Raw genomic sequence first — 25049 nt, 5'->3', positions numbered from 1 at the left:
TATCGAACAAGTCTACGGCTTGAGATTGATTTTGATTGTTAAATTTTAGTCTGGTGCAGCTCGATGAGACACAAATGAAGAATTTCTGTAAGCAGCGACGGCTATGTGACAACAACATAATTTTTTAAAGTTTTTTGAGCGTTTTTTTTCAAGTAAATTTCTTCAAATTCGTTGTCACAATATCGATGCGTTACTTTACCGTATTTTATTGAATCAACTGTGCACGCGCGCGTTCTGAAACGTTCTTTTCAGAGTTTGTGTGAGGCTGGGCGCTCGTTAACTCTCGTTCCAACTTCGGCCTAAAAGAACGACAATTGTCCACTTGTTTTTTAACTTTAGCATTTTATAATGAGGTTATAAACGGTCCGCTCGGGTATTTGGTAGCGGATATAAGACCTCTGGGCTAAAAATTAGCATATTTGGGTGAAATAATATTTCACCCAAATATTGCCCTGTATTGCCCTGTATAGAATTGGGAAAATTCGTTCCTTGATTGATGTTCCAACCGCTGAGAAGCTAGTACATGCGTTTGTTACATCACGACTAGATTATTGTAATAGTCTTTTATATGGAATCAGTAACTACCAGCTTCAAAAATTACAATCCATACAGAATGCTGCAGCACGGCTCATTACTGGTACAAGAAAGTTTGAACACATTACACCCGTTTTGTTTAAACTCCACTGGTTGCCCGTTGAGCAGAGAATAAAATTCAAGATCATTCTCATTACATTTAAAATCATTTCCGGCAGTTGTCCAGAATACCTCCGTTCATTGATTGACATCCACATTCCTCGTCGCACCCTTCGTTCGTCAGGCAAATTATTGTTACAGAGGCGCGACACTAATACAACAACTAAAAGCTATGGATTCCGCGCCTTTTCTATTGCGGCGCCGATTCTATGGAATGATCTTCCTTTTAATAATCAGATTGACTGCTCAATTGATTCATTTAAACGTTATTTGAAAACATATCTTTTTAAAGATTATTATAGTGTTTAATTCAATTTTGCTAATTTTATCTGTCTGTTTTTACTTTTTATTCATTCAGTTTTCTTTTTAATTGTGTACATTTTAAGTCTTGTAAAGAGCACTGAGACGTAGTGGAGTGCGCTTTTTAAGAAATAAATAATAATAATAATAATAATAATAATAATAATAATCACCTCGCTTCGCTCGGTGATTATTTCCCGCCAAATATGCTAATTTTCAGCCCAGAGGTCTTATATCCGCAACCAAATACCCTCGCTTGCCGTTTATAACCTCTAAGTGATGAATGTCACTTGCAAGCAGGTGCATATGTTCTATTTTTGTCCTGCATTGAACCACGTTCAGGCAATGTTGTGCGGGTCAAGTACGTCGTGTCATTGGGCGGCATTTCTCAATGCGTATTTGTTTACGCAGTCATGATTTTTTTTGCGTATTTCCGAACAATTTTGCGTAAAATATGCAGGATTTTGCGTTAACGGAAACACTGTATGCATACCACGCCAGGCAAATTTTAATCAGGTTTTGCTATTTGGTATCTCAAAGTATGTACAAAATTTGGTTGAAATCTGTCGAGCGGTTCTTGAGATATTGTTTATACAGACACAGACACACACAGAGAGACAGGCATCACTAAACCATAAGCCCACGAATTGTTAAAAAGGATTGATTTTTGTGCTTGCCGAGAGTTTACACGTGTGCCAACTGTGGTATATCGCCAACATACCACAGTTCCTTTCAAGTTTCGACCAATCAATATTTGCACTATCAATATACTACTTTGATATAATTGTGGATATCACACCCTGTAAATATGGTATATATCTTATTGTTCTTACCTCAAATTCATCATTTGCAAAAAAAAATTATAGTCTGACATCATCATATTATCATTTTGTCAAAGTAAACAAGTTTTCTAGTCAAATACGAAGTTGGTAGATATTAATTTCAAGTAGCAATACTTCTATAAGTACAATGGAAATATTCTTTTGAGTATGTGAGCATATATTATAAAAACATTTAATAAATTGTCTGTTAAATGTAGAAATGACTTTCATAGTTACAACACTTGACACATCTTCTGAAGAACATCGTACATGTATGCACATAGATGCACTTTCACATGTGAGCTACATGTAGAACAAATTACAAACATATATTAGACATGCATCATAGAGTATACATCGGAAACAAGTGGATAAAAATTTCTCAACCCCAAGCATAGGTTTGATAGATGCTCTCTACCTTTACAAGTGTTGTATGAAATTGTCTTCATTCAGCATGTAGCAAAGTTGGTGCACCTATTCTTAACATAAAGTGTATGGTGCATGCATTTCTAAATGAAAAAGATTATTGCAATTATTGCTAATGGTACTAAAGTGTATGAAAACGGCTTTTGAGGAATATAAGGACAACTTGCGTACAGAACGTCCCCTGTATGGACATAAGTCTCCAGCCAGGCTAAATAACTTCTAAGTCATCCATCACATGGCAGGTTGAGTCTGTATACTAAGTCTGAATTGGACAGCCTACAAGCAACCATAATCTTGCAGTTAAAGTTAATGGTCAGTTTGTAGCGGAACTAGTGTGGGCTGATTATCCTTGCAGTAAATATGGATATAGCAATTAACCAATGTACCAGTACACTGACTGGTAACTGTATACTTAAAAAGGTATTGTAAGTTAGAGGCTTGTATTGGCCAGAACATGCTTTGTCTTTTCAGACAAATAAATAGTCAGAGAATTATCTGATCATTTGATCACGTATGCTAGCTCTCTTGCACAATTCATTCAAAAGTTCCTGGTCAGTTTGTCTGCAATGGAAAATTTATAACGTTTGGACATTTTTAAAGAAAGTGGTGTGGTGCGTTTTCCAGTGCTCCATAGAGAGATAAAAGCGTGATTCCTCTTAATGAAAGAGCTCGCACAATGTCTTCCTAATATCTTGAAGTCAAAATGTATCTGTTGATTCACTGATTTCACCAGCTTCTTCATTTATGTTACTTGTTGACTTGCAACTGTGCCATCTAGTTTGGTATCTTCTGCTGTTACATGTATGTCTACATTCAGGATCTACCGTACGTTCTATCAATATCTCATAATATTTATTAATGACATTACATATAACCATCCATCTCTGTCGTCGTCACAAGACGATCGGATTCATCAGATTCAATTTCCTCTTCATCTGAGTCTATCTCCTGGTCACTGACTTGGTTAAAACACACAACATCACTGAGACTGGAAGGCTGAAAGCTAACGTTCACTTCTACATGATCAGATTCTCCTGATTCTGAACTTTTGTTCGCATTTGGTGCTAGTGGGACATTTTTGTCGTCTGATGGGCTGAACTTCTGCAGAGACTGCAATGTGTCCTGTCTTTTTACAGCATTATTGGGCATCTCCACAGATGCGAAGTCGGTGACATAAGGCGGAGAGGAATCTGCGTCTAATTTTGGCAGCTTCCAGATCTCACCATGTACATCTTGACCAACATATTCCTGTGAATGGGCACTACTGCTTTCACCGGCAGTAACACCTTGACTGCTGGAATTCTGCTCAACGGCTCCTTTCGGTAATGTTTCTAGCAGTAGATACTCATTTGATTGGAAGACATTTGCGCTGTCCTGCATTGTTGTGGCGGCTGTAGGTTCAGCAGCACTTCTGTTGGACAGCTTGGAGTTGTCTGGACCAAGCTCACTGACTCTGCCAGAATTTAGTTTCTCTTCAGGACACAGCTCCACTTGAACATAGTCACTATTGACAGGGCCAATGACAGGGCCCCGTAGATTTCCTTCTTGCGTTGCTGTTGGCAGTACACTTGCTGGAGGTGTTGGTGGACTGATGTATCCATCGGTTGGTCTAACACTATCTTGAGTAAGACGACTGGCTGAACTGGCAGAATTGTCAATTTGTCTATCTTCAGATGTCATGGTGCCTGGCAAATCCACTCTGCTAGCAGCTGCCTGGTTTTCAGGTCTCTCGTTGTTCCTTGTTGTCTGTGAACTGTGTTGAAATTCTGCAAGTGTTGTGTATTCACTTAATGATGAGCTGGGATTGTTGACCATGCCACTGTCAGGACCATTTTGGTTGATCAGAACGGAATTGTTGCCACGACCTGCTTCACTCTCTGTCACCTTGCAGTTACTGTTCAGTGGACTTTCATTATCCAACTCTGCCTGCCTCGCTTGGGACGAATTCAGTGGCATCATCTCAGTATTTTCGTGTGCTTCCTGCCCTGGGATCTGGAACCCAACACTCAGAAAGTCCTCATTGGAAAGGGACAAAAACATGATGCTTGAATCACTTGTGTCTTCATGGACGACTGGCACTGTCTCAGGGATTTCTTCATCGATGGTTGCTTTGGGATGTGAGGATATAGGAAGGCGGATGCCCCCACTGTCGTTCAACATGCTATAATCTCCAACTTCTCCTATGGCTTTATCTGAAGGAGGTGTCAGCATTTTCAAAGGGAGTGGCAACAGTGACTTTCCGTTGACCTCTGACATTTCAGAGAAGTCTACTGGATCCTCTTTCACAGCTGATGGGTTTGTAAGCTCTTGCTTGTCGTTATGATCATCTCTTTCAGAGTTCTGATCAGAATCAATATTCTGAGCAGCATCACTTTCTTTTCTGTTACTTCCATTTTTCTCTGAAACATTGACACTATCAGGCAGTCTTTTCAGGCCCATTCCTTTATCAGAGTTACAGCTGATCTTGTCAATTTCTCCCTTCCTATCAGTTTCTTTTCTGGGAGGCTCGGATTTTAAGACATCATATGACTCGCGCTCCTCTGGAAAATTAACCAACATATCTCCAGACTCAACAGATTCATCCTGAAGAGCAAAAGAAGCGCAAAATATTACAAATTAATTGACTAAGAAAGAATAAAGGTTCTGTTTATCTGTGAAGTCTTTGCAATTGAACAGTTTCAGTTACACTACGTGTTTACATTACAGCAACCTGTAAAATAGTTCACGTCTGAGAACATTTCCTGAAAGAAGCCATTTCAGGCCGGGGGTATTTTTTCCTACCTATGGCTAATTTTATTTGACCTCACTGATATAGTGTCTGCGAAGCGTAAAACTTCATTTTGCATCTCAGGTGTACCAGCTACTGGCCAGATTACTTTGTTGTGATAGCATCTGTTTTATGAGACTTCCTGTTGTTTGTGTCAGATGTATATATCTTGATTTCCTTGGTGTACGCAATGTTTGTAAACCAGACATGAGGTCAAGTGAAATTGCCTCAACAGAACATGGTTTCACAATAAAGCATATGCATTTACTCCTATAAACTGAAGGACATTGACCTTACAGTGTGTGGTAATACAACTTGATTGATTGGATTGTGAAATCAAACAAAGCACTGGGTTGGGCAGTGTTCAATGTCATGACAGATGTATGCAAAGCCTTAAGGGATTTGGTCAAATAACATGAACATGGAACATCAGTCACGGGTGAGATGATGTGGAACAATTCCTTGTAAAAATCATCAACTCAAAGAGTATTGACATTGGTATTGCATATGACATGTTATTTACTCTGCATGATTTCAGTTCCAACAATGTATCAGATATATGAAATTTCAGACTATGTAAACTTGCTGACCAAATCATAGTTTTTTGATTGCATTTTTTCACTTAAATGGGGGGGGGGGGTTATTTCTTAAATTTACTTACCATCCAGGCTTTGTAGGGCAATGCAACTTTACTCCACGCTCCATGTTTCTCCGTGAACTTGTACGCTTTACGCAAACACAGCACCAGTACGAGGAAAATTATGATTGTGGCAATTGTTGCAATGATTGGTATCCACACTGTAAAACAAAACCAAATTTTCTGTGAAAAACAAATACAGTCAGAACAATCAGAAAAATCAACAAAACTGTTTGATCTAGAAATCGTAACTCTACTTTCCATAAAGGAACAAATCTCTCATAAGGTGCCCGTCATACTTATGAATCCAGTTATTTGCAGGGCTCAACTACACTGTACAACAAACTTGCTACTTCAAGACTTCATAAAAACAACTCTCGATAATCCGAGACTACTCATTCATATATTCAATATCATTGTCTTTTTATGGGGACATTACCTTTTGCATGATAACACACCAGCTGTTCCCTGTCAGCAATCCCATATTGACTTCTGTCTCTCACGTTCTTGTTGAATGCTGTCACTTGACACTTGGCTGCCACATCTTCCCTGTGAGATGAGCCACAATCAATATCGACCTCCGCGCTCAGCTTGTCATGAACTATCATCATCTCTGTCATATTTTGATCTCCCACAGAGCAAAATATTGCATACTGGAGACTTTCAACTGGTCCGTTTGGTCTAAAAAATACGAACACCACCATAGGAGTTCAAATTTGAGTTTTTCGAAAGTTCTTTTTGAAATCGGTAGCAATAAACGACAAAGTCTCTCGTGTTAAATATAAACGAGAATTTACTTTAAGTCTGAAATCAACTCATAATATGAAGTAACAACACAATTCTCAAGGTTGTACAGAAATATTGTTCATATCATTGACAGACGATTCTTTTTTACTTCAAAAGTAAAGGAAGTTTTCATATATCCATGCTGAACATTTACAAATACAACCAATTCATGTAATACGCATCAACTGTACAACATAAAGAGTATACCAACAAGAAACTCTAATTTTTACAATTCATTTCTGATCTACCACTTGTGGAGGCTCATTTTAAAGCTGTCACAGTTTTTCACAAATCAAATTGTTATTTTTGCCCATGGACTTAACACAGGGATAGCAGCCACTTTGAAATTCAAATAGTACACATATCGGTAAATGTTACAGGGTAATTTGCTTCTCTAGTCCCGAACTTTGCATGATGACCCCTGATTTTTATTCTTCAGTTTAAAAGGAATGGTTGAAAGTTTCCTGGGGAAAGTTTGGGCAAAAGTTTAAGTCTTTCACTTTCCAAGTGCGTACTACCTTAAACAAAAGTGACGATGCCATACAAATGGCACAATCACTTATCATAGGTGGCAATGTGGGAAAATACTAGAGGTGACACTGTGCTCCTAAAATTGATAACACTTTATATTTGTAATGCACTACCGGTAGTATAACATTCTGGAAACCTTTGGTCCTCAACGATCCAATTTTAAAACGAAAGAAAACCTGGCCTTAAATAGACTTTTCATGTTCCATATTTATGAACAACATCAACTGTTACATAGTTTGCCAATCTCACGGCATCTGTAAGGGTAATATCGGGGCAAATTACAAAGGCAGAGTTGGACATTTTTTCAAATAAAAAGAAGAGGTTCTTAGAAATACAATGACAGAGACGATATCAAAGATACCTGAAAGAGAGAGAGGGAGAGTAAGCCTGTCAATCAAATGTCAAAATAATTATGAAAACAGGATGCTGCAATACTTGAAGTTCTTGAACATGCACAAGGAGACACAAACCTGTCTGGCAGCTTCCATTCCAACTTCAACATGGATGCACTGTCACTTTCTACCAATGTCACATACACTGGTTTGCTTGGTGCTGAAGGAGGGGAAGAAAAAGAAATAGAAAATGATGATGTAAAATGGTCAAAATATGAAAAATAAAATGTACTCACATTATATAAATGTGTCCATTTGATCATATTTAAATTTCATAAAGTACATCTCTATGTTATTTGTCATCACAACGTTTTTGCCATTTTCCCACATACTCTTTGAATTCTACCAATCACAACAATAGGCAAGAAAGAAAATGACAGGTTATCATTTCATTTTAAATATCCTGCTTTGGTCAAAAACTGGTCATATTACAGAAAGAACATACAATACAACGTAAGAGATGGAAGATTTTTCAGTGCTATGTGCTCAAATTGATGATGTCATGTTGTTTTTTGAGCTTCTATGAAACTGCTACAGTGACAATATCCAGCATATTTTGCATATTCACTATGAAGTTGCCATGTCTCAGTGGGGCACTGGACATTATTAATTTTAAAGTTGCTCATGCAGTTCAAGTCTGTGGTGGAAACACTTCTTAGCACATATCAATAGAGCCATTTCCATGAAGTTAAATGTGAAAGTAAAATTGTGAAAATACTGCAAAAGAGGGGCATTAAATACACATATGAGTTACGTAAAAGTTGTATAAGTAATCTGTCTCATATCGCTAACCTTCCAATTGATAGCAAAGCCTTGTCAGCGTAGCTTTTCTGTATATGTGTGAACATGACTATAATGATTCATAGTTCACTGTCATTGGTTTTGCCACTAATAAAGGTAGTACATGCCATGTGGACAGCATTGTTTTGACTCTCAAATTTTCCTAAATTCTTTTGTGATCTACCGCATGTGGGGCTCATTTTAAAGCTCTCGGATTAAAAACATCTTGTCTTTTGAAAACAGAAAATTTTATATTTCCTAAGGGAGTCAACACAGGGAAGGGTGCCATTTTAAATTTAAAAGATCGGTAAAGTTTAATAGGTAATTTGTTTCTTTACTTCCAAAGTTTGCATGGAGACCCCTAATTTTGTTCTTGATTTGGTAAGAGAATACTTAAAAGTTTCATACTACAAAGTCTTTCATTTTCGAGGCATATATACATTAAATGAAAAATGCAAACCATTTTCAGGATTACTTCAAATCAACTTGAATGGAACTCAGACAAATGGTCCTACATAAAAGTTTTTACTGACAATGTTCAATGTCCTAACACAATATAACTAATTTCACTGGCATTATAACATGATTTCAAATTTCTGCATATCATTAAAACAGACCTACATAACAAATGGTGTATATACCGTATTTATGTAATGTGAACAACTGTGTGAGAATGCCTCGATTACGTGGTTATACATTATACGACCTAAACGTGAAGTCCAAACTCTAAACTCTTTGCTTCATTCGTGACTAAAACTGTAAATGCATAATTGCATCCCTTCACAAGAAACAATTAGGATTCCAAGCTGTTGGTTGTATATTTGTAACGTACGTCACATAAAGTTATTTGCAAATGCAAAGTGCAAAGGTCATGGTTTTACATGTTCAAGTACAGGCACAGCAATCGTTCAGTGGTCTGCCTTGACACATTGGCATTACGCGAACTAGACAAATATTGTCTAAATTGAGGTGTTGCGAACACTGTCAGGTGTAATTATCAGCTGAGCAGTAATTCCCGTCGATCACAGAAAAATCAATTCTGACAAAGCTGAAACATTGTCTTCCAGGAGGTCAGATGTAGTCAAAACAAGTCATCGTTGATGACACAGTCCCCACTTGGTGTACTTTAATTACAATTTTAAGTCCTCAGAGAGGATAGAGTCCTCTACATTAATTAGGTCTGTGATACGGGGCTTAATGGCTGAGAATGCGTTCCACGGTAGTGAAAGCATAAAACCAAGTAAATTAATAATTAATCGACAGGATGCTGCCAAACATTTTTTGCATCCTATCCTGACACTGACATATTATCACCGGTACCATATTTCATAAAATTTGATGCAGTGCTTCTGAACATTTACCCTAAAACAAAAAATCATTATGTAAGTGTAAACAAGCAATTAATTGAAATGATAACACTAAGTGTCATTGTATTGTATTTACAACACTATGAGATCAACATCTGTACCAAGTTTCATTCAATTTGACGCAGTATTTGTGGATATATCACTCTAATTAGGAAGTTCATTACTTATGCAATTACAAATTAATTAACATGACACTGATAAATGTCTTTCAACTGTTAAAACAATGTGAGCTTAACATTTGTACAAAGTTTCATGACATTTGATGCAGTATTTCTTGACATATCAGCCTAATTACGAAAATTCAATAATTGACATGATACTGCTACATGCCGTTAAAGAAATTGATGTGCATATGTATGACATAGGTCAATGTCCTTGTACCAGCTTTGATAAAAATTGGTGGAAATGTGTCTGAGTTATGGCTCTGTTCATGAAACAATCGTAACAAAATAGCCGCAACGCAGCCGTAATTGATCTTACCATCTAAAAATCAACATGCATATGTATGACATAAGTCAATGTCCACGTACCAACTTTGAATAAAATCTGTTGAGACTAGCCAGAGTTATGGCTTTCGACATGAAAAAAAACATGGCCACTATGTGGCTATATTGGATCATATCGTGAAAAAAATCGACATACATATGTATAACATAAGTCAATGTCCTAATACCAATTTGAAAAAACTGTTGATACAAGTCTAAGCTATGGTTCCGTACATGAAAAAAATCGTAACAACATGGTCGCCATGCAGCCATGTTCTATCTTATCGTAAACCAATTAATGTGCATATGCCTGACATAGGTAATGTCCTTGTACCAACTTTGAATAAAATCGGTTGAGCTGTGCCTGAGTTATGGCTAAGGACATGAAAAAATCATAACACAATAGCAGACATGCAGCCATATTGGATCGTATCACAAAACAAATTGATGTTGATATGTATGACATAGGTCAATGTCCTTGTACCAACTTTGAATAAACTTGGTTGAGATGTGCCTGAGTTATGGCTCCGTACATGAAAAAAATCGTAACAAAATGGCCGCACGGCGGCCATATTCAATTGTACCACAAAACAAATTAATGTGCATATGTATGACATAGGTCAATGTCCTTGTACCAACTTTGAATAATATCGGTTGATACGTGCCTGAGTTATGGCTAAGGACATGAAAAAATTGTGACAAAATGGCTGCCCTGCGGCCATATTTGATCGTATCGCGGAACAAATTGACGTGCATATGTATGACATAGGTCAATGTCCTTGTACCAACTTTGAATAAAATTGGTAGAGATGTGTCTGAGTTAAGGCTCCGTACATGAAAAAATCGTAACAAAATGGCCGCATATGGCGATATAGGATCGTATCTTGAAACAAATTGACATGTATATGTATGAAATTGGTCAATGTCCTTGTACCAACTTTGAATAAAATTGGTTAAGATGTGCCTGAGTTATAGCTCCGTACATGAAAAAATCATAACAAAATAGCTGCACGGCGGCCATATTGGATCGTATCACAAAACAAAGCAACGTGCATATGTATGACATAGGAAGTAATCCTTGTACCAAGTTTGAATGAAATCACTCCAGGCATCTCTGAGATATCTGCGTGAACCACAGGCGCTCCTTAGCTGGGTCGTCTGCTAAGTAGATCGATTTTCGGCTCGATTTATCGATCCCGTAGTTGATATGCCTGCCACTGTAACCCAAATTAGGTTGCAGTGGCGGGCATATCGACTACGGGATCAATAAATCGAGCCGAAAATCGATCTCCGTAGCAGACTACCCAGCTAAAGAGCGCCTATGTCGTGAACGGCCTGACGGCCGCACGGACGGACGGACATGACCAAACCTATAAGTGCCCCGGACGGTGTCTGTGGAGACTCACAAAACTATACCTGAAAGCAAGTGATATGACTTGGACAGCGTGTGGACATTTGTGGTGGTGTTGTCTTGACTACGTCTGACCTCCTACCAGACAAGCGTTTCAACTTTTGCTTTGCAGGATTCCTTTATGATCGACTCATATTACCGCTTAGCTGATAATTACACCTGGAAGTTTTGGCAACACCTTGATTTAGACAATATGTCTAGTTCATCTAATGCCAATGAGTCAACACAATCCACTGTAATTCCATGGACAGTAGATTGACTTACATCCAATATCAGTTCTGCCATACACTGGTTCTGATTTATCACCACATGGATCGGCAATGAGTGCATCGCTACACGCTCTGACGACAACCTTATAGGTTTCATAACCACAGAGGTCTTTAATCGTGATTGTTGAGTCGGCAGTGTGATTTGTCCAAGACCTGCAATGCAGAGAGTTGTTCTGTGGAACAGCTATCACTTCATACCCAGTTGATGTGACATTGTAACTTGGCACATGTGTCCAGGTGATGGTCATTTCAGTGTCTGTTATCGAAGATGATACAAGTTTCACATCATCTGGAACATCTCTTGGAGCTAAAATGAAAAAATACGACATTTTCTCTCTTAAAAACTGTTAGCATCTTTGAAAACGACTGGAGGAATACAAGAGATTGGTGTCACAAAGGTAATACTGTTTCCATATATGGTTTGAAGTAACACCCTATCAAATCCAGTGTCCAGAAAACATTTGGTAGAGTTCTCTTGGTTGTTATTTTGCCGGGGGACCACACATATTTCTCGAAGAAGGTTGACTTTTATTTAGGTTTTGTGTGGAATATTTGTTAGCGTTGTGATGTTTTGTAGTTGTCAATATGTAAATTTGATTTTGACCCATGTAATTTGATTTTCACCATATAATTTGATTTTGAACCATAGAATTTAGGTGTGGAACATAACTAATTTTCCTTAAAAGCAAATGAGCTGTAACTTTTGGCATTCTTTTCATGATTTTATATTTAGATTAAAATAAGTTCACAAAAATGTTCTTACTCAGAGATGTTTACTCAACTATAATTATCCACTGAGTGGGATTGCATGGGGAGGTTTCAGTAAGGCAAATAATAACAGGGTGCCGCACCCAAATATTGCAGCCTCCATACAACTACATGATAAACAGCGTAAATGGTGCATGTACACATTTTAATATTCACAAATACAACATGGTCCAACCCGATGAAATAACGGGAAAGCGATTCACTCCACTTTGACAAAATTCTCTGTTTTTCACATAACATGGCAAGATTTTGAAAATTGTTGAAAATTTAAAGTGAATAAAAATATGTTCAAATTCCTTGCCTATTCTGCCATACGCAAACATTGTAGAGGCACACTTAATGTCTGTATCGTTCAATTTGCAGATTGCAATGAATATCTGAGGAAATTGGAGGTATCTTAAGGTTGGACTAATTCGCAGAGTTGCAGATCAACAGGAAAGATTCAGTAAATGACAGTGACAAAAAAGACATACCTGGCAGCAAACTTTCATCACTGAGTATTTTTGGAACTGTAAACCTTTCTGATGAAGCAAACTACTATTTTTACTATTTAGTCAAAATTTGTTCTAACGGACTTATGATCACAAAAGACTGTAAGTACTTTAGAGAGTCGAAACCACATCTGGCCTTTAAGGTGCATATAAGCATCCATGATTACTGAAGCTCATTTAACTGACCTCCAATGCTTGTTCTCTGTGAAACATAACCAGTGGCCGGTCCCTCTCCAGCAGCAGTCAGTGCTGATGCAGAGACAGCGTATTCTGAGTTTGGTTGCAGGCCGCTGATTTCAAAAGACAACCATTCTCTACTGGACTTTAAAGACTGGGGATCGCTGACCTTGTATGTTACCGTGGTGATGGCTTGACCTGTTCAAATTTTTAAAGGTGAATGAGAATTGTTACAGTCCAAAGTTCCTGTAGATGACATCTTGTTTTACCGTTTTTAATCTCTGCTAACGTCGTGTTTTCTCTGCAAAATTCAGAATGCTACCTTCCCTTTCTTGTGTCCTTTTATGTAAAACCAGTGGTCAGCAGTGATGCGAGTTGAATTATCCTGCACTACGCTAGATGCCAGTTATGGCTTTATGCTTTTGTCTCCAAAGTCTACTATTATTCACTGGGCAAAATGATAAAATGGCAACTTGACCTGTCTAGCAAAAGAAATGTCTAATCCAAGACTTCGGAACAAAGTGATTTTCACTTTCCTAGTGTTATATGAGATATAATTGTAATTGGGTATTAGAAAAAGGTGCAAGTTTGTATTAAAAAACATTATTTACTGTAAAAATAAACAATGCGCCCGAATGTAAAGTTTATGACTCACCCGAACATGTACGATTTGACAAACTGGGACAGACTGTCAGTTTGTACTTGAGAATTATACCATTCCTATCTTCGACGCAGGGAGCTTTCCATATTGCTTGAAGACTCATTGGGTTACTTGGAATAGACTGTAAAGTCAGATTCCTTGGAGCAGCAGATGGAGCTATTGGGGTGAAAATAAAAACAAAACAAATATATATATTCACAATGTGATTGGAATTACATTACCAAGAAACTGAGCTTTTAATACAAGACTAAGTGTATAATACCAATTGAAAAATAACTTTTGAAAGTTTCTTGAACTTCGACAAACCACTAACTTCAAAGAAAAATTCCTTACCTCCTTCTTTGGTGTACAGGCGAACAGCCTCAGAAATTTCACTATAACCAAGCTCATTCTTAGCTTGAATTTTAAACTCATACTGCACATACGCCAGGAGATCTCCGACCGTATAGTTGTGGACACTACCATCTATAGTGATTGTTTTCCTACAATGAACAATAGCACTTCCTGTAGTATAATTTCTTTTGAAGTTCCTTTTGGAAGAAATGGCTAAACATGTTGTTTTTTTTATCTTTTATTTAAAATTGTCAGGAAGTTTCACATCGGTCATGTTATACAAAAACTCCTATACTTGCAAGAAATACAAATAAATTAAATAAAATCTATTATTTTTTCAAAAGCTTCTACGAATTCATCTCTTCGTGAAACTTTCTCCACTTTACATCTCATAACACACTCGTGTCGGAACAGTACATTTAAGGGTACACTCTTGTCACGGAGCCAAAATTTATGAATTGACCATTTTCCAAGCAAAATCAACACTTTGATGACTTCGCCATCAAACTTTTTGCCAACAAATATTTTTGTGTTACAATTAAAAATAATGTCAGTATTGGAAAAAGTTAAATTTCTATTCAAATAATTACAAATAGTCCCTGTAATTCTCCTCCAGAGATTTTTAGCAATCTGACAATCCAGGTATTTGTGTTCTAAAGATTCTGGTACCTGACAAAGGTGACAGTTCATGGAATCAATTTTCTTCCAATAAAACAAATATTTATTACATGGTAATAACCGTGCAGCAATTTCCACTGAAATTCTCTCAATTTTGTTTCTTTTGTGCACGAGTAAATATTTTCCCAGATTGCCTGATTGTAGACTTTGGTTTTTAAATGGTTTGCACCAAGTGAAGTATACCATTTATCAAGCTTATTAGCGTTATCAGCTTCTAAACGTTGATTTTGTAAGAGGGTACAGTAAATGATCTTACAAGTAAGTTTTTCCAGTGGAATAAATTGCCCTTCTGTCCAAAGCCCGTATTGTGAATTATCGCCAATCGGCGACTTGTAAAAAATGTGATATTTCTTACACCATTTTTGTGTTACATGTCTGTTTAAATTAGTGTTGTCGCTTGCTGTGTACCAAGCATTCAAAATATTGACGTAAAAAACAGGAAGTAATGATACAACTTGTTTTGGCAATGAATTCCAACACAGATTTTGTTGAAGTAGATCACATGACTCATCGATTTTGAAGTAATGCCATGGTATGGCAGCCCAAGTGCTGTCTTTACCCGAAACTAGCCTTTTCACCCAAATTGCATTGATGGCACGAATCTGTTTGTCGATGTTAAGACACTTAACACCGCCCTTGTAATAATCTCTTTCAAGCACTGCCTGCTTAATTGGGCGTTTTTTTCTTGACAAATCATCGACAAGTTTTTCAACTACAGACTTTATATCATTGGGTATCCCGATTACAGAAGCTAAAAACATGATCTGTGAGATGCCAAAGACTTTTACAATAACTGTTCTCCCATAGAATGTTAAATTTCTTCTTCTCCAAACATTTAAAATATTTTCCAACTTATCAATCTTATTGGCCCAATTCAATTCTTTGCATTTATCAACATCATCCCCAAAATAGACACCAAGAGTTTTCACTGGCTCATTTGTCCACACAATGCCGTCAACTTTATCAGTACGGTTTCTGCTTTTCCCCACCCACATTGCTTTTGACTTCTTACAACTCATTTTAATCCACTACACTTATAAAAGCTATCCATAATCTGTAGAACAGTTTTAACAGAATTCTTATCTTTAACAAAGACAGTAGTATCATCAGCAAGTAATGAAATTTTCGCAGAGTTATTATTCGTAACAGAAATGCCAGAAATATGTTTGTGTTGTCTCACCTTACATGCAAGAATTTCAATGACAAGTAGAAATAATAGAGCTGACAGGGAACATCCCTGTCGAACTCCCCTCTGAAGTGAAAAATAATCAGAACACCATCCCTTATAACTAATGCAGCTCGAAATATTGTTATACAATACTTTAACCCACTGAAGAAAATTAGCACCAAAATTAAAGCGCTTCAGAACATCGAACATAAAATTCCAATTCACACTATCGAAGGCTTTTTCATAATCAATGAACAAAATAGCACCGTCTGTATTTTTCTTTTTCGTAAATTGTAAGACATCGGAGATAAGACGAATATTTTCGCCAATGAAACGACCTTTCATGTAACCCGTTTGGTCTCGACCAATAAGAAAGGGTAAAACCCGTTTCAGCCTATTTGACAATACTTTCGTGGCAATCTTATAATCATGATTCAACAAAGACACAGGCCTCCAATTATTTAAATCACTTTCGTCACGTTTTTTAAACAAAAGTGATATCATACCACGCTTTTGTAGGGTTGAAAGCTCCCCAATAGTAAAGGCTTCATTCAATGACGAAATAACAAAAGATTTTATGTCTTTCCAAAAGAAACGATAAAATTCGACTGTAAGTCCATCGCAACCTGGAGACTTGTTCCCTGGCATACTTTTTAGGGCATTGAAACATTCATGTTCCGTAAGAAGTCCCTCGCACAGTTCTTGTTGTGAATCTGATAGTTGTGATATTATCGTGTCCGCCAGAAACGTATCTAGTGTCAGTTCATTTTGCTTTTGTTGGTAGAGTTCCCTGTAAAAGTCCCGTTGTTCACGAAGAATTCCTTCTGTATCTGACACTCTTTTTCCCTCTCTTTTTACCAATTCTCTGATTTCTTTCTTCGCGGCATTGCGTTTCTCCAAGCTTAAAAAGTATTTCGTACTTCTTTCTCCCTTTTCTATCCACGCTGCTCGTGATCTTATTTGTGCGCCTTCCGATAGTAGTGTATATAATTTCTCCAGCCGTTGCTTTGTTTCACTGTATCTCTGTATGTTTTCATCCGATGGGTTGTTTATCATTAATTTTTCATATTCTTCTAGCTGCTTTTCAAGGTTTGGTACTTCTTTGTTGCATCTTTTTGTCGCGTTCTTTGTAAATTCAACAGCTTATTCTTTCACCTCACCCTTTAAATAGTCCCACTTTATTTGGTTGCTGCTAAAGTTCTTACCCCTGCAGTTCTGTATGATTTCTCTTACATTTGCCACGAATTCATCATTTTCTAACAGTTTATTGTTGAATTTCCACGTTCCGGGCCCCCGCTTATCAGTACTTGACCGAATTTTCATGAACACAGCCATATGGTCTGTCTGGACGGCAGGTCTGATGTCAGTCTTTATGACTTGATGGATAAGGTGTTTTGAAAGGAAAACGTAGTCCAGGCGGCTGTGAACTGGCGATGGTGCGAGTCTGCGCCACGTGAATTGGCGTTTTGCCGGGTGTGATTTTCTCCAAACGTCGCACATTTGAAATCGTTGAATAAATTTCCGTAGAATAACTGTAGAGCTGTCATTTGATTGGCGTGTCATTGATTCTCTATCCATGGATTTGTCCAACGCACAGTTGAAATCACCTGCCAAAATTATATTCTCATGCAAACAGTTATCGTTGACGTAATCATTGAGTTTGACAAAGAATTCTCTTCTTTGTTTCATGTCATTAGGGGCATAAATACCACAGATTGACATTTTGAAACCGTTGCGATTGCCGTTTATTATGATAATGCGGCCACTGCTGTCATTCCACACGGTGTCAATGTCTAAGTGTAAATTACGATGGATCAATATTGCTGTGCCTCTGCTGTAATTGTCCCCTTCAGAAAAGAAGATTTTATCGCCCCATTCTTTTTCCCACTTTTCAGTGTCTTTTTTCAATCCGTGAACTTCTTGCAGAACCACAATATCTGCCTTCTGGAATTTCAGCCAACGAATAATATGCTGTCGCTTACTTTTTTCGTTGAAACCCCTGACGTTCAGGGTAATAAAGTTTAAACAGTTATTCATTAGTATCGTAACTTTCGTCGTCTTTTCCGTTTCTTCTTCTTGTCTGTTGTCTTCACCGCTGTTGATGTGATTAACCGCGGCGATTCTGCCGATAATTCTGAGACTTCTTCTCTTGACGTGTTGTATCGCTCATCTTCCCCGCTGACGTCTGTTGCGTCTCCGTCATCGATATCTGTCTCGCCTTGATCGTTTTGTTGATTTTCCAGTGATGTAGCTATTTCCGACTGATTTTCTTTGCTTTCCCGTAGAAAAGCAAGTATGGAACTTTGTGCCTTTCCATCGGATGATTTCTGAGTTACAGTTTTTGTAGTTTTCTCTTTCTCTGCCTCTGCCGGCCCGTCATCTACCTGTTTTTGAGGTTGCCTGGTCAAAAGATCATCGGCTGCGACTTTCCTGTTCGCTTGGCAGTCTCTTGCAAGGCACCATCTCGCGAACATTTTCTGCACTTCACTGGTTTTGTGCAAGTAGAGCTGGTATGTCCTTCACAAAGACATTTACCACAGCGTTGTTGATAGCTCGCCGTGGGTTGTCTACATACAATCTTAGCCGAGAAAGTTCCGATTTGGACGAAAGTTGATTATGGTGATTTCGGCTTCTCAACAAAAACAGAGCGATCTCCATTCAAGATGTTAGTCAGTTTGCCACCGAACCTCCACTTCAGACGAGTAATGTATGTTTTTAACTTGAGACCCATGTTGGTAAGAGTGGCAGTGATCGCGCTATCATCAAGCGATAAAGGCAAATCTTTGATGGTCAATCTTAACCAGTCTTCATGCAATTCCTTACGAAATGGGTTTCTTCCCATAGCGTAACAGACTTACCCGAAGTGCTAGCCCGTGTTGAAGCAATATTGTTCTATCGGCTTCGTCATTCAGATATATCCGCCATAGGCCCCGTATACGTTGCAAACCTCCAAGGCTGTCAATCGTGACAACTTCGGCGATGGCTGCTAGGACCTCTTCCCCTTGTAGCCAGTGATCACTTTCTCTTGGTAACGTCTGATTGTTTGAGAAAGATCGGCAGGACTTGGCATTTGTCTTCTTTGCCTTTGGTATTCTGTGTATTGGCAACCACCTGTGCGTACAAGGCTTTGTCTCGACTCTCCATGGCCATGTTGAGTTGACTGGTACAAAAATAACGATTTCTGCTTCCAATATGATCAAAACGATCTCTGTGTTACCAAAAGGTTGCTCTTGGAGCGTTATAGTAACGGATGAATAAAGATTTGGCGCAAACTCACCCTGGTTGGGTAGGAAAAAAACGATAATTCGGAGCGTTACGAAAATCTGCTTCCGTAGATTGCAGAACACAGCGCCCTCCTGGCTAAACATGTTACCAGAGACAAAAATCAACTGCAACACGTTCAACTACAATACACGCTGCTGATATGCTGCAAACTTAAAATGCAACACTTCGTAGAAATTTTTCCTAAATTCAAAATTTCTGTTGAAAGGTAAATTGGCAAAATATATGTGCTGTATGTACTATTATACTATAGCTTTGTCAATACAAGTGAATTTTGATAGAATCAACAGATTTGACCTCCCTGGTTGATAAGGTATGAAATCAACAAATCACATGCATTCCTCCAGTCTATGGATCTACTCACAATACACTCTTTTAAGAGTATACGACAACATACTGGGCATACAAAGGCACCACATTTTTTTTATGCCACCAAGTGAAGATTATAAATTGATCTTACCATTGAGGGTTTCCTGAATTTCCGATGTATGACAGCATATAATTTGATATGATGTCGTTAGGGTCACTCGGGGCTGTCCATGCTATGTAGATGCTGCTCTCAGTCAAGTTTTTGGCTTCTGTGATACTTGGTGGTCCAGGTGCTGTCAAGAAGGGATATTCAATGATATCTGTATCTCTATATGGTCTAACAGAAACAGACACTGATGCACTGCTCCTAAAAAAATTTGCATCAAATTCTACTTTTTATTGAAGATTCACTGACATGTTGTTAAAATGATTTGATTTGTTTATTGAGTTGTAAGGGTTGAAATTACGCCTCAGGGACAAATATTTGGGCTCCAAAAATTTTACAATATTATTCTGGCCTACCACTTGTGGGGGCTCATTTTGAAGCTTGGAGTTGTGCGCGTCCTCCACTGGAAGCAGATCTAGAATACTAGTTTAAATTGACCACTTTTACATTTACATAGGTTAATGACCACTTCATGGTAAAATTCTTCAGGCAAAAATCTTATGATTCTGACAGTTTGATTCCATTCATGCAGAAGCATTTTTCAGTTTGAAGATTACAGAAGTGGACTACAGGGGGTGCTAGTCGACATTCTGTTACTACTGAAACTTACACTGCCTTTGCATCTGTCTTTTGAAATTAAAATTCAGGCTTCTGAAACTCACAGCTGAAGACAGATTGCAAGGCATACAGTCAAATGGTTGGATTTATTCAAGTATGCAGTACAAGTATTTACATATCGATTACAAGGTGATATGCAAACATATATTAAAATCGTTATACATCCTTAGTCTGGGGATAAATGCCCTTGCAAAAATTAGTAGTTCCATCTCAGAATTTTGCAAATGGGCAGGACTAACACTGGTATCATTTACTATACTTTTGTGTCTTTTCCTGTGTATCATGTCAAATTATAGGTAATCTGCCAAAAGTGAAGTGAAAGATAATTTATAAACTTTCAAGGCATCCATTTGTCTTCCTGATATATTATTTGGCTGTACAACGTAAACACATACAGTGAAGCAATTATCATGTTACGAAAAAAGGGTCAAATGCAATGCAGAACAGTTTGATCTGCAGAGAGTCAGGTCCGCATGTAACTTGATCTATACGTACAGGTACTAACTTCACTGGGATTAACACACAGACAATTAGTGCAAGTGAATATTAAAAGTTTATCTTTTAGTGTGGGTTTGTCAGAAAAATGACATGGTTAAATGTCCAAAAACATTCATAAATTGGGGTATGGGATATCTTAACAATGATTTTAATTCCAGAGTTTAACTCATATATTGAACCAGTTTCTATAAGAGTTGTAAATGCACACAAACCTGCCAGCCGGAAGTGAGACTAAAGTCATTCTGTGAAACTTACCCTGGGTTTTGTCAACAATTTTGATGAATGATTGCGGAGATGGTCCGGCTGTATTCAGAGCTATTACTGAGACGATATAGGATTTATGCACTTCAAGACCTATAATGCACGGTGATAAATATTACAACTGTATGTCACAATTGTGTCTTCATGATAACTAACAAGTAAATAATGCGGTTTTGAGTTCTTTTCAACAGCAGTCAAAATTACACTGTACAATATTGTAGCTTAGCCCTAATGTGAGGAATAAAACAGGCTTGCAGCTGATTTGCACAAATGCATAAGCGCACTGCAGGCGGTAGGACTTACAAGTGCTGTCAAGGAAAGCTGCACAGGGGAGTTAGGCTTTGCAGGACAATGCAGCTAACTTGGCATGTTCTTCAAAATGTGTGTATTAAAAGATAGGGAAGCAGTAGAAAGAACTTTACAAAATCTACAGGAATATAGCAAACTTCAAAGATACTGTGCAGGTCATGCGTAGTACAAATACTGTACTCTATCAGCGAAGACAATGGGCAGCAAACAATCAGTGAACAACTTGCTGGCAGAATGCGTTCAGAGGCTTAAACTGTTATTTCTATGCAGCAAATAAAACTTAATGTGCCACTGGAAGGTGTGGGCACAGATTTTGACTTCAGGGTCACTGCACTACCTAATTGAAAAACCTAAAACATTAAAGCACTGCAGGTCAAATTCTGTTATATTTGTCCTTATGCATTTTTCAAACCGAATTCTTCACCTTTAAATGTTCTGATATTCATCAGTGTTAAAATGTTTAATTTGTTACATATTGATCTCTTATATTCTTAAATAAAGAACAAAAATAATCTACACTATTATTTGGCATCAGTAATATGCACATGAGAAAAAATAAGCCTGGCATTTAGTAATGGAAACGATATTGAATGTTTGACCTGGGATTTTTTAAATCTCAATTATTTTGATCATCGACGTTGCTAAAACAGGATCAAGCCATTCAACGACACATTCGACTTCTGTCAATGCGAGGGAAAGTGTTTCATTAGTAATTTTTTGTAAAGATCTTCAGTGAAAGAACTATTATACAAGGCCAAATGGGAGATTGGAGGCTACGTTTGAAATCCATCTCAACCTGCTCCTGGTTTGTTGAAAATCCTCTTGCCGTGAATTACTAGTAACTTGTCGTCCAAAATTTCTGACAAATTATCATGTTTTCAAAATCTAATTAGTTAACAAGTGGTTGAAATACGAGTACTGACCTTGTAGAGTATACTCAGTAGCATTGCCATCAAGGATGTCAATGTTATCAGCTTTACTAGGGTCATCTTCATCTTTCACTGTCATCCTGTACTGTGTAATTTCTCCTCTTGCTTGTCTCTTTGTGAGTCGCTGTATAATGAGATGTAATAAGTTTCCCTCATTAAGGTAGAATGCAACTTGGTGGGACATACTTGGACTAGTAAACTTTAACAATGTTCTTTTGGCCTACTACTGGTTTGGGCTCATTTTAAAGCTTATGGAGTAAATAAGGTTTAGTTTAGTTTGCTTAGTTTTGTGAAAAAAATCAGGAATAATTCTACATTCCCCAAGAGAGAGATTGCGGCCATTTTGCATTTTAAATACTGGTAAATATTGGATAATTTGTTTCTCAGTACCAAAGTTTGCACTGTGAACCCGTGATTTTTACTATTGATTTTGAAAAAGAATCATTGAAAGTTTGTTTGAGGAAAGTTTGAGCAAACGTTTAAGCATTACATTTGCGATATGCGAACTACTTTAATTTGCTTCCACTTTCTAAATACACCATGAACATTAATTTGAACAGGTTCAACATGGACAACTTTTCAACTGTTAACAATTCTGATTTTCCAAACATAAAAGTGACCTACTTGATAAAAATATAACTTTATTATGCATATTAACATGGTTTACTTGCCACAGTTTGCATAGCATTTAACCTGTTCACCCTCACTTCCCTGTAAACAAGTCCAAGATCACCACTGATAACAATTGGTTTGGGTAAAGCCATGGTCATGAAAGGGTTTTAAGGTCTACTGGGGTATGTATCTCTCATAGCTGTCTGACTTTTCTTTTGTCTCATTTTTAAGGGGGAAAATTTATATCACCTTTTCCCCTGAACAAATCACAAGAACCCATCTTTCAAAAGTGAACAGCAGATTAAAAGTACAAAAACAGTCCACTTCAACTGACACTAATGCATTAAAGGATTGAGGTTTGCCATGGAATGCGCCTAAGGGACAGATTTCAGGCTCAAATTTTTATATTTCTATGCTGATCGACCACTTGTTGGGGCTCATTTTAAAGCTCTTACAGTATGAATAATTTTTCATCACCTCGGTTGATTTTCAAAAATGGCAGAGTTTAATTTTGCCCATAGAGTTATCATTTGAATGGCAGCCATTTTGAATTTAAATTATCAGTCAATGCCAGGTAATTTGTTTCCCAAGTGAGAAACTTTGACAATAACCACCGATTTATATTCATGACGCAGGTAAGTAAAATTTTACACACGTGACCAATCTTGTATCCTTTCACGTGACAGGGTCCTAGAACAATGTCTTGTCCAGCTGTATTTTCTCACAGGGATTGATCCAAATTGATTTTTTAGTCGTGAAACAAGAAACAAGAAAATAACACAAGCTGAGACCTGATGACCTTTGACCCTTCATTTATAATAGGACTAGTACCTACACAGCTCACAAGAGGTCTGAGTAGTTAACCAACCTGCCATCGAATAGTGACATTTCTCAGCCCGCCTTTTAGAGTCTGCCCAGGAATGTTTACTTCCAGGGCCTTTTCCGGTACTTGGAATGAAAGAAAGAGATGTGAGATGCTAATTAGATATTTGTCATCCATAATCTTGGGGTGACACATGAGTTAATCGTCTCGGTTACAGTGAAGTGCAAAGCATGCCTGCACTGTGCAAAGCTATCTCCTACAGTATCTCCATATTTTAAACCTTTGAGCGCCAAAGTTAATTTTTGTCACCTTTATAAAATATACTACAGTCAACTTTTTCTGATTTTTGTCAAAATTTTGATAGGAACTGTAGCCGATGAAATGTGATATCCATTTGGTCCAAAATTATGAAAAAAATTGCCGAAAAGTTCACAAATTGGTAAAATATTGCAGTAAAATTTTGGTGGGGAAAATTACAGCCGTCACAGGATTAAAATTACTCTAATGACTTGATGGCCAAATGGTTTCATTTAATATTTTACGGTATGTTTTGATTCGAAACGCAGGTCTGTTAGCCTTTTACTTGAAGTAAAAGTGGGTGGTGTACATGTAATGGCTATAGAATTAACAAATGTTTTCATGCTCACTAAAGTTTATAAATTTGTCTTTCATACACACCAAGTCTTTGTAAAACTTTACAAAGCCTTGTAAATCTTTGGCTTTCGAGGCAAATAAGATAATTTATTGGAGTTGGACGTGCACCAGTCTGATGCGAAATTATACTTAGCAGTAATAACAGCAGAGCTGTAACAGCACAGTTGTCAGACAAAAGAAAATAATGACTATTACATGTAACCAGTAATTATTCTCTCATGTGTGTAGTAATTCACCGAACGCAGTGAAAGTTAGATATTTGAAACAGAATAATTTGAAGCAATATGACTTGGGGAAAGTGCATCAGAGCATATACCACCTGATAAACATTGAAAGTTAGATATTTGAAACAGAATAATTTGAAGCAATATGACTTGGGGAAAGTGCATCAGAGCATATACCACCTGATAAACATTGAAGGTAAGTGTCAGTCCATTAATAATGAGTAAATTTAGTCCAAAAAGCGGCACGCACAGAAAAAAATAATCATTCATGGAATGCTGCTGTATGAGATCATATGTGGAAATTAACACGTATATCAACGCTTAAAGCAATGTGGCAACTGATAGAAGGAAAAGGGTATTTGGACCAAAAACTGGCCCTAAATATGTACATATATACGACCGCATACTGTTTTGTTCATTCAT

At 37.5% G+C, this 25049-nt stretch overlaps 1 protein-coding gene across 2 annotated transcripts in view; it reads right to left on the bottom strand.

Moving 5' to 3' along the window:
• Nucleotides 1-1991: 1991 nt before the first annotated feature.
• LOC139139131 (protein sidekick-1-like) overlaps nucleotides 1992-25049 on the bottom strand; it is a 41278-nt gene continuing 18220 nt past the window's right edge. For both annotated transcript variants that reach the window (XM_070707929.1, XM_070707930.1), the window contains exons 8-19: nucleotides 23794-23873; nucleotides 22308-22437; nucleotides 21070-21168; nucleotides 19684-19825; nucleotides 14096-14244; nucleotides 13757-13918; nucleotides 13111-13299; nucleotides 11661-11972; nucleotides 7432-7513; nucleotides 6084-6325; nucleotides 5669-5805; nucleotides 1992-4823 (exon numbers count right to left, since the gene is read on the bottom strand). In XM_070707929.1, coding sequence (XP_070564030.1) covers nucleotides 3105-4823; nucleotides 5669-5805; nucleotides 6084-6325; nucleotides 7432-7513; nucleotides 11661-11972; nucleotides 13111-13299; nucleotides 13757-13918; nucleotides 14096-14244; nucleotides 19684-19825; nucleotides 21070-21168; nucleotides 22308-22437; nucleotides 23794-23873 — 3443 coding nt within the window. In that variant the 3' untranslated portion in view covers nucleotides 1992-3104. The remainder of the gene's footprint in view (nucleotides 4824-5668; nucleotides 5806-6083; nucleotides 6326-7431; nucleotides 7514-11660; nucleotides 11973-13110; nucleotides 13300-13756; nucleotides 13919-14095; nucleotides 14245-19683; nucleotides 19826-21069; nucleotides 21169-22307; nucleotides 22438-23793; nucleotides 23874-25049) is intronic.

The sequence above is a fragment of the Ptychodera flava genome, chromosome 8 (genome assembly GCF_041260155.1).
Source record: "Ptychodera flava strain L36383 chromosome 8, AS_Pfla_20210202, whole genome shotgun sequence".
NCBI lineage: Eukaryota > Metazoa > Hemichordata > Enteropneusta > Ptychoderidae > Ptychodera > Ptychodera flava.
This window is presented reverse-complemented; position numbering and strand designations above follow the sequence as displayed.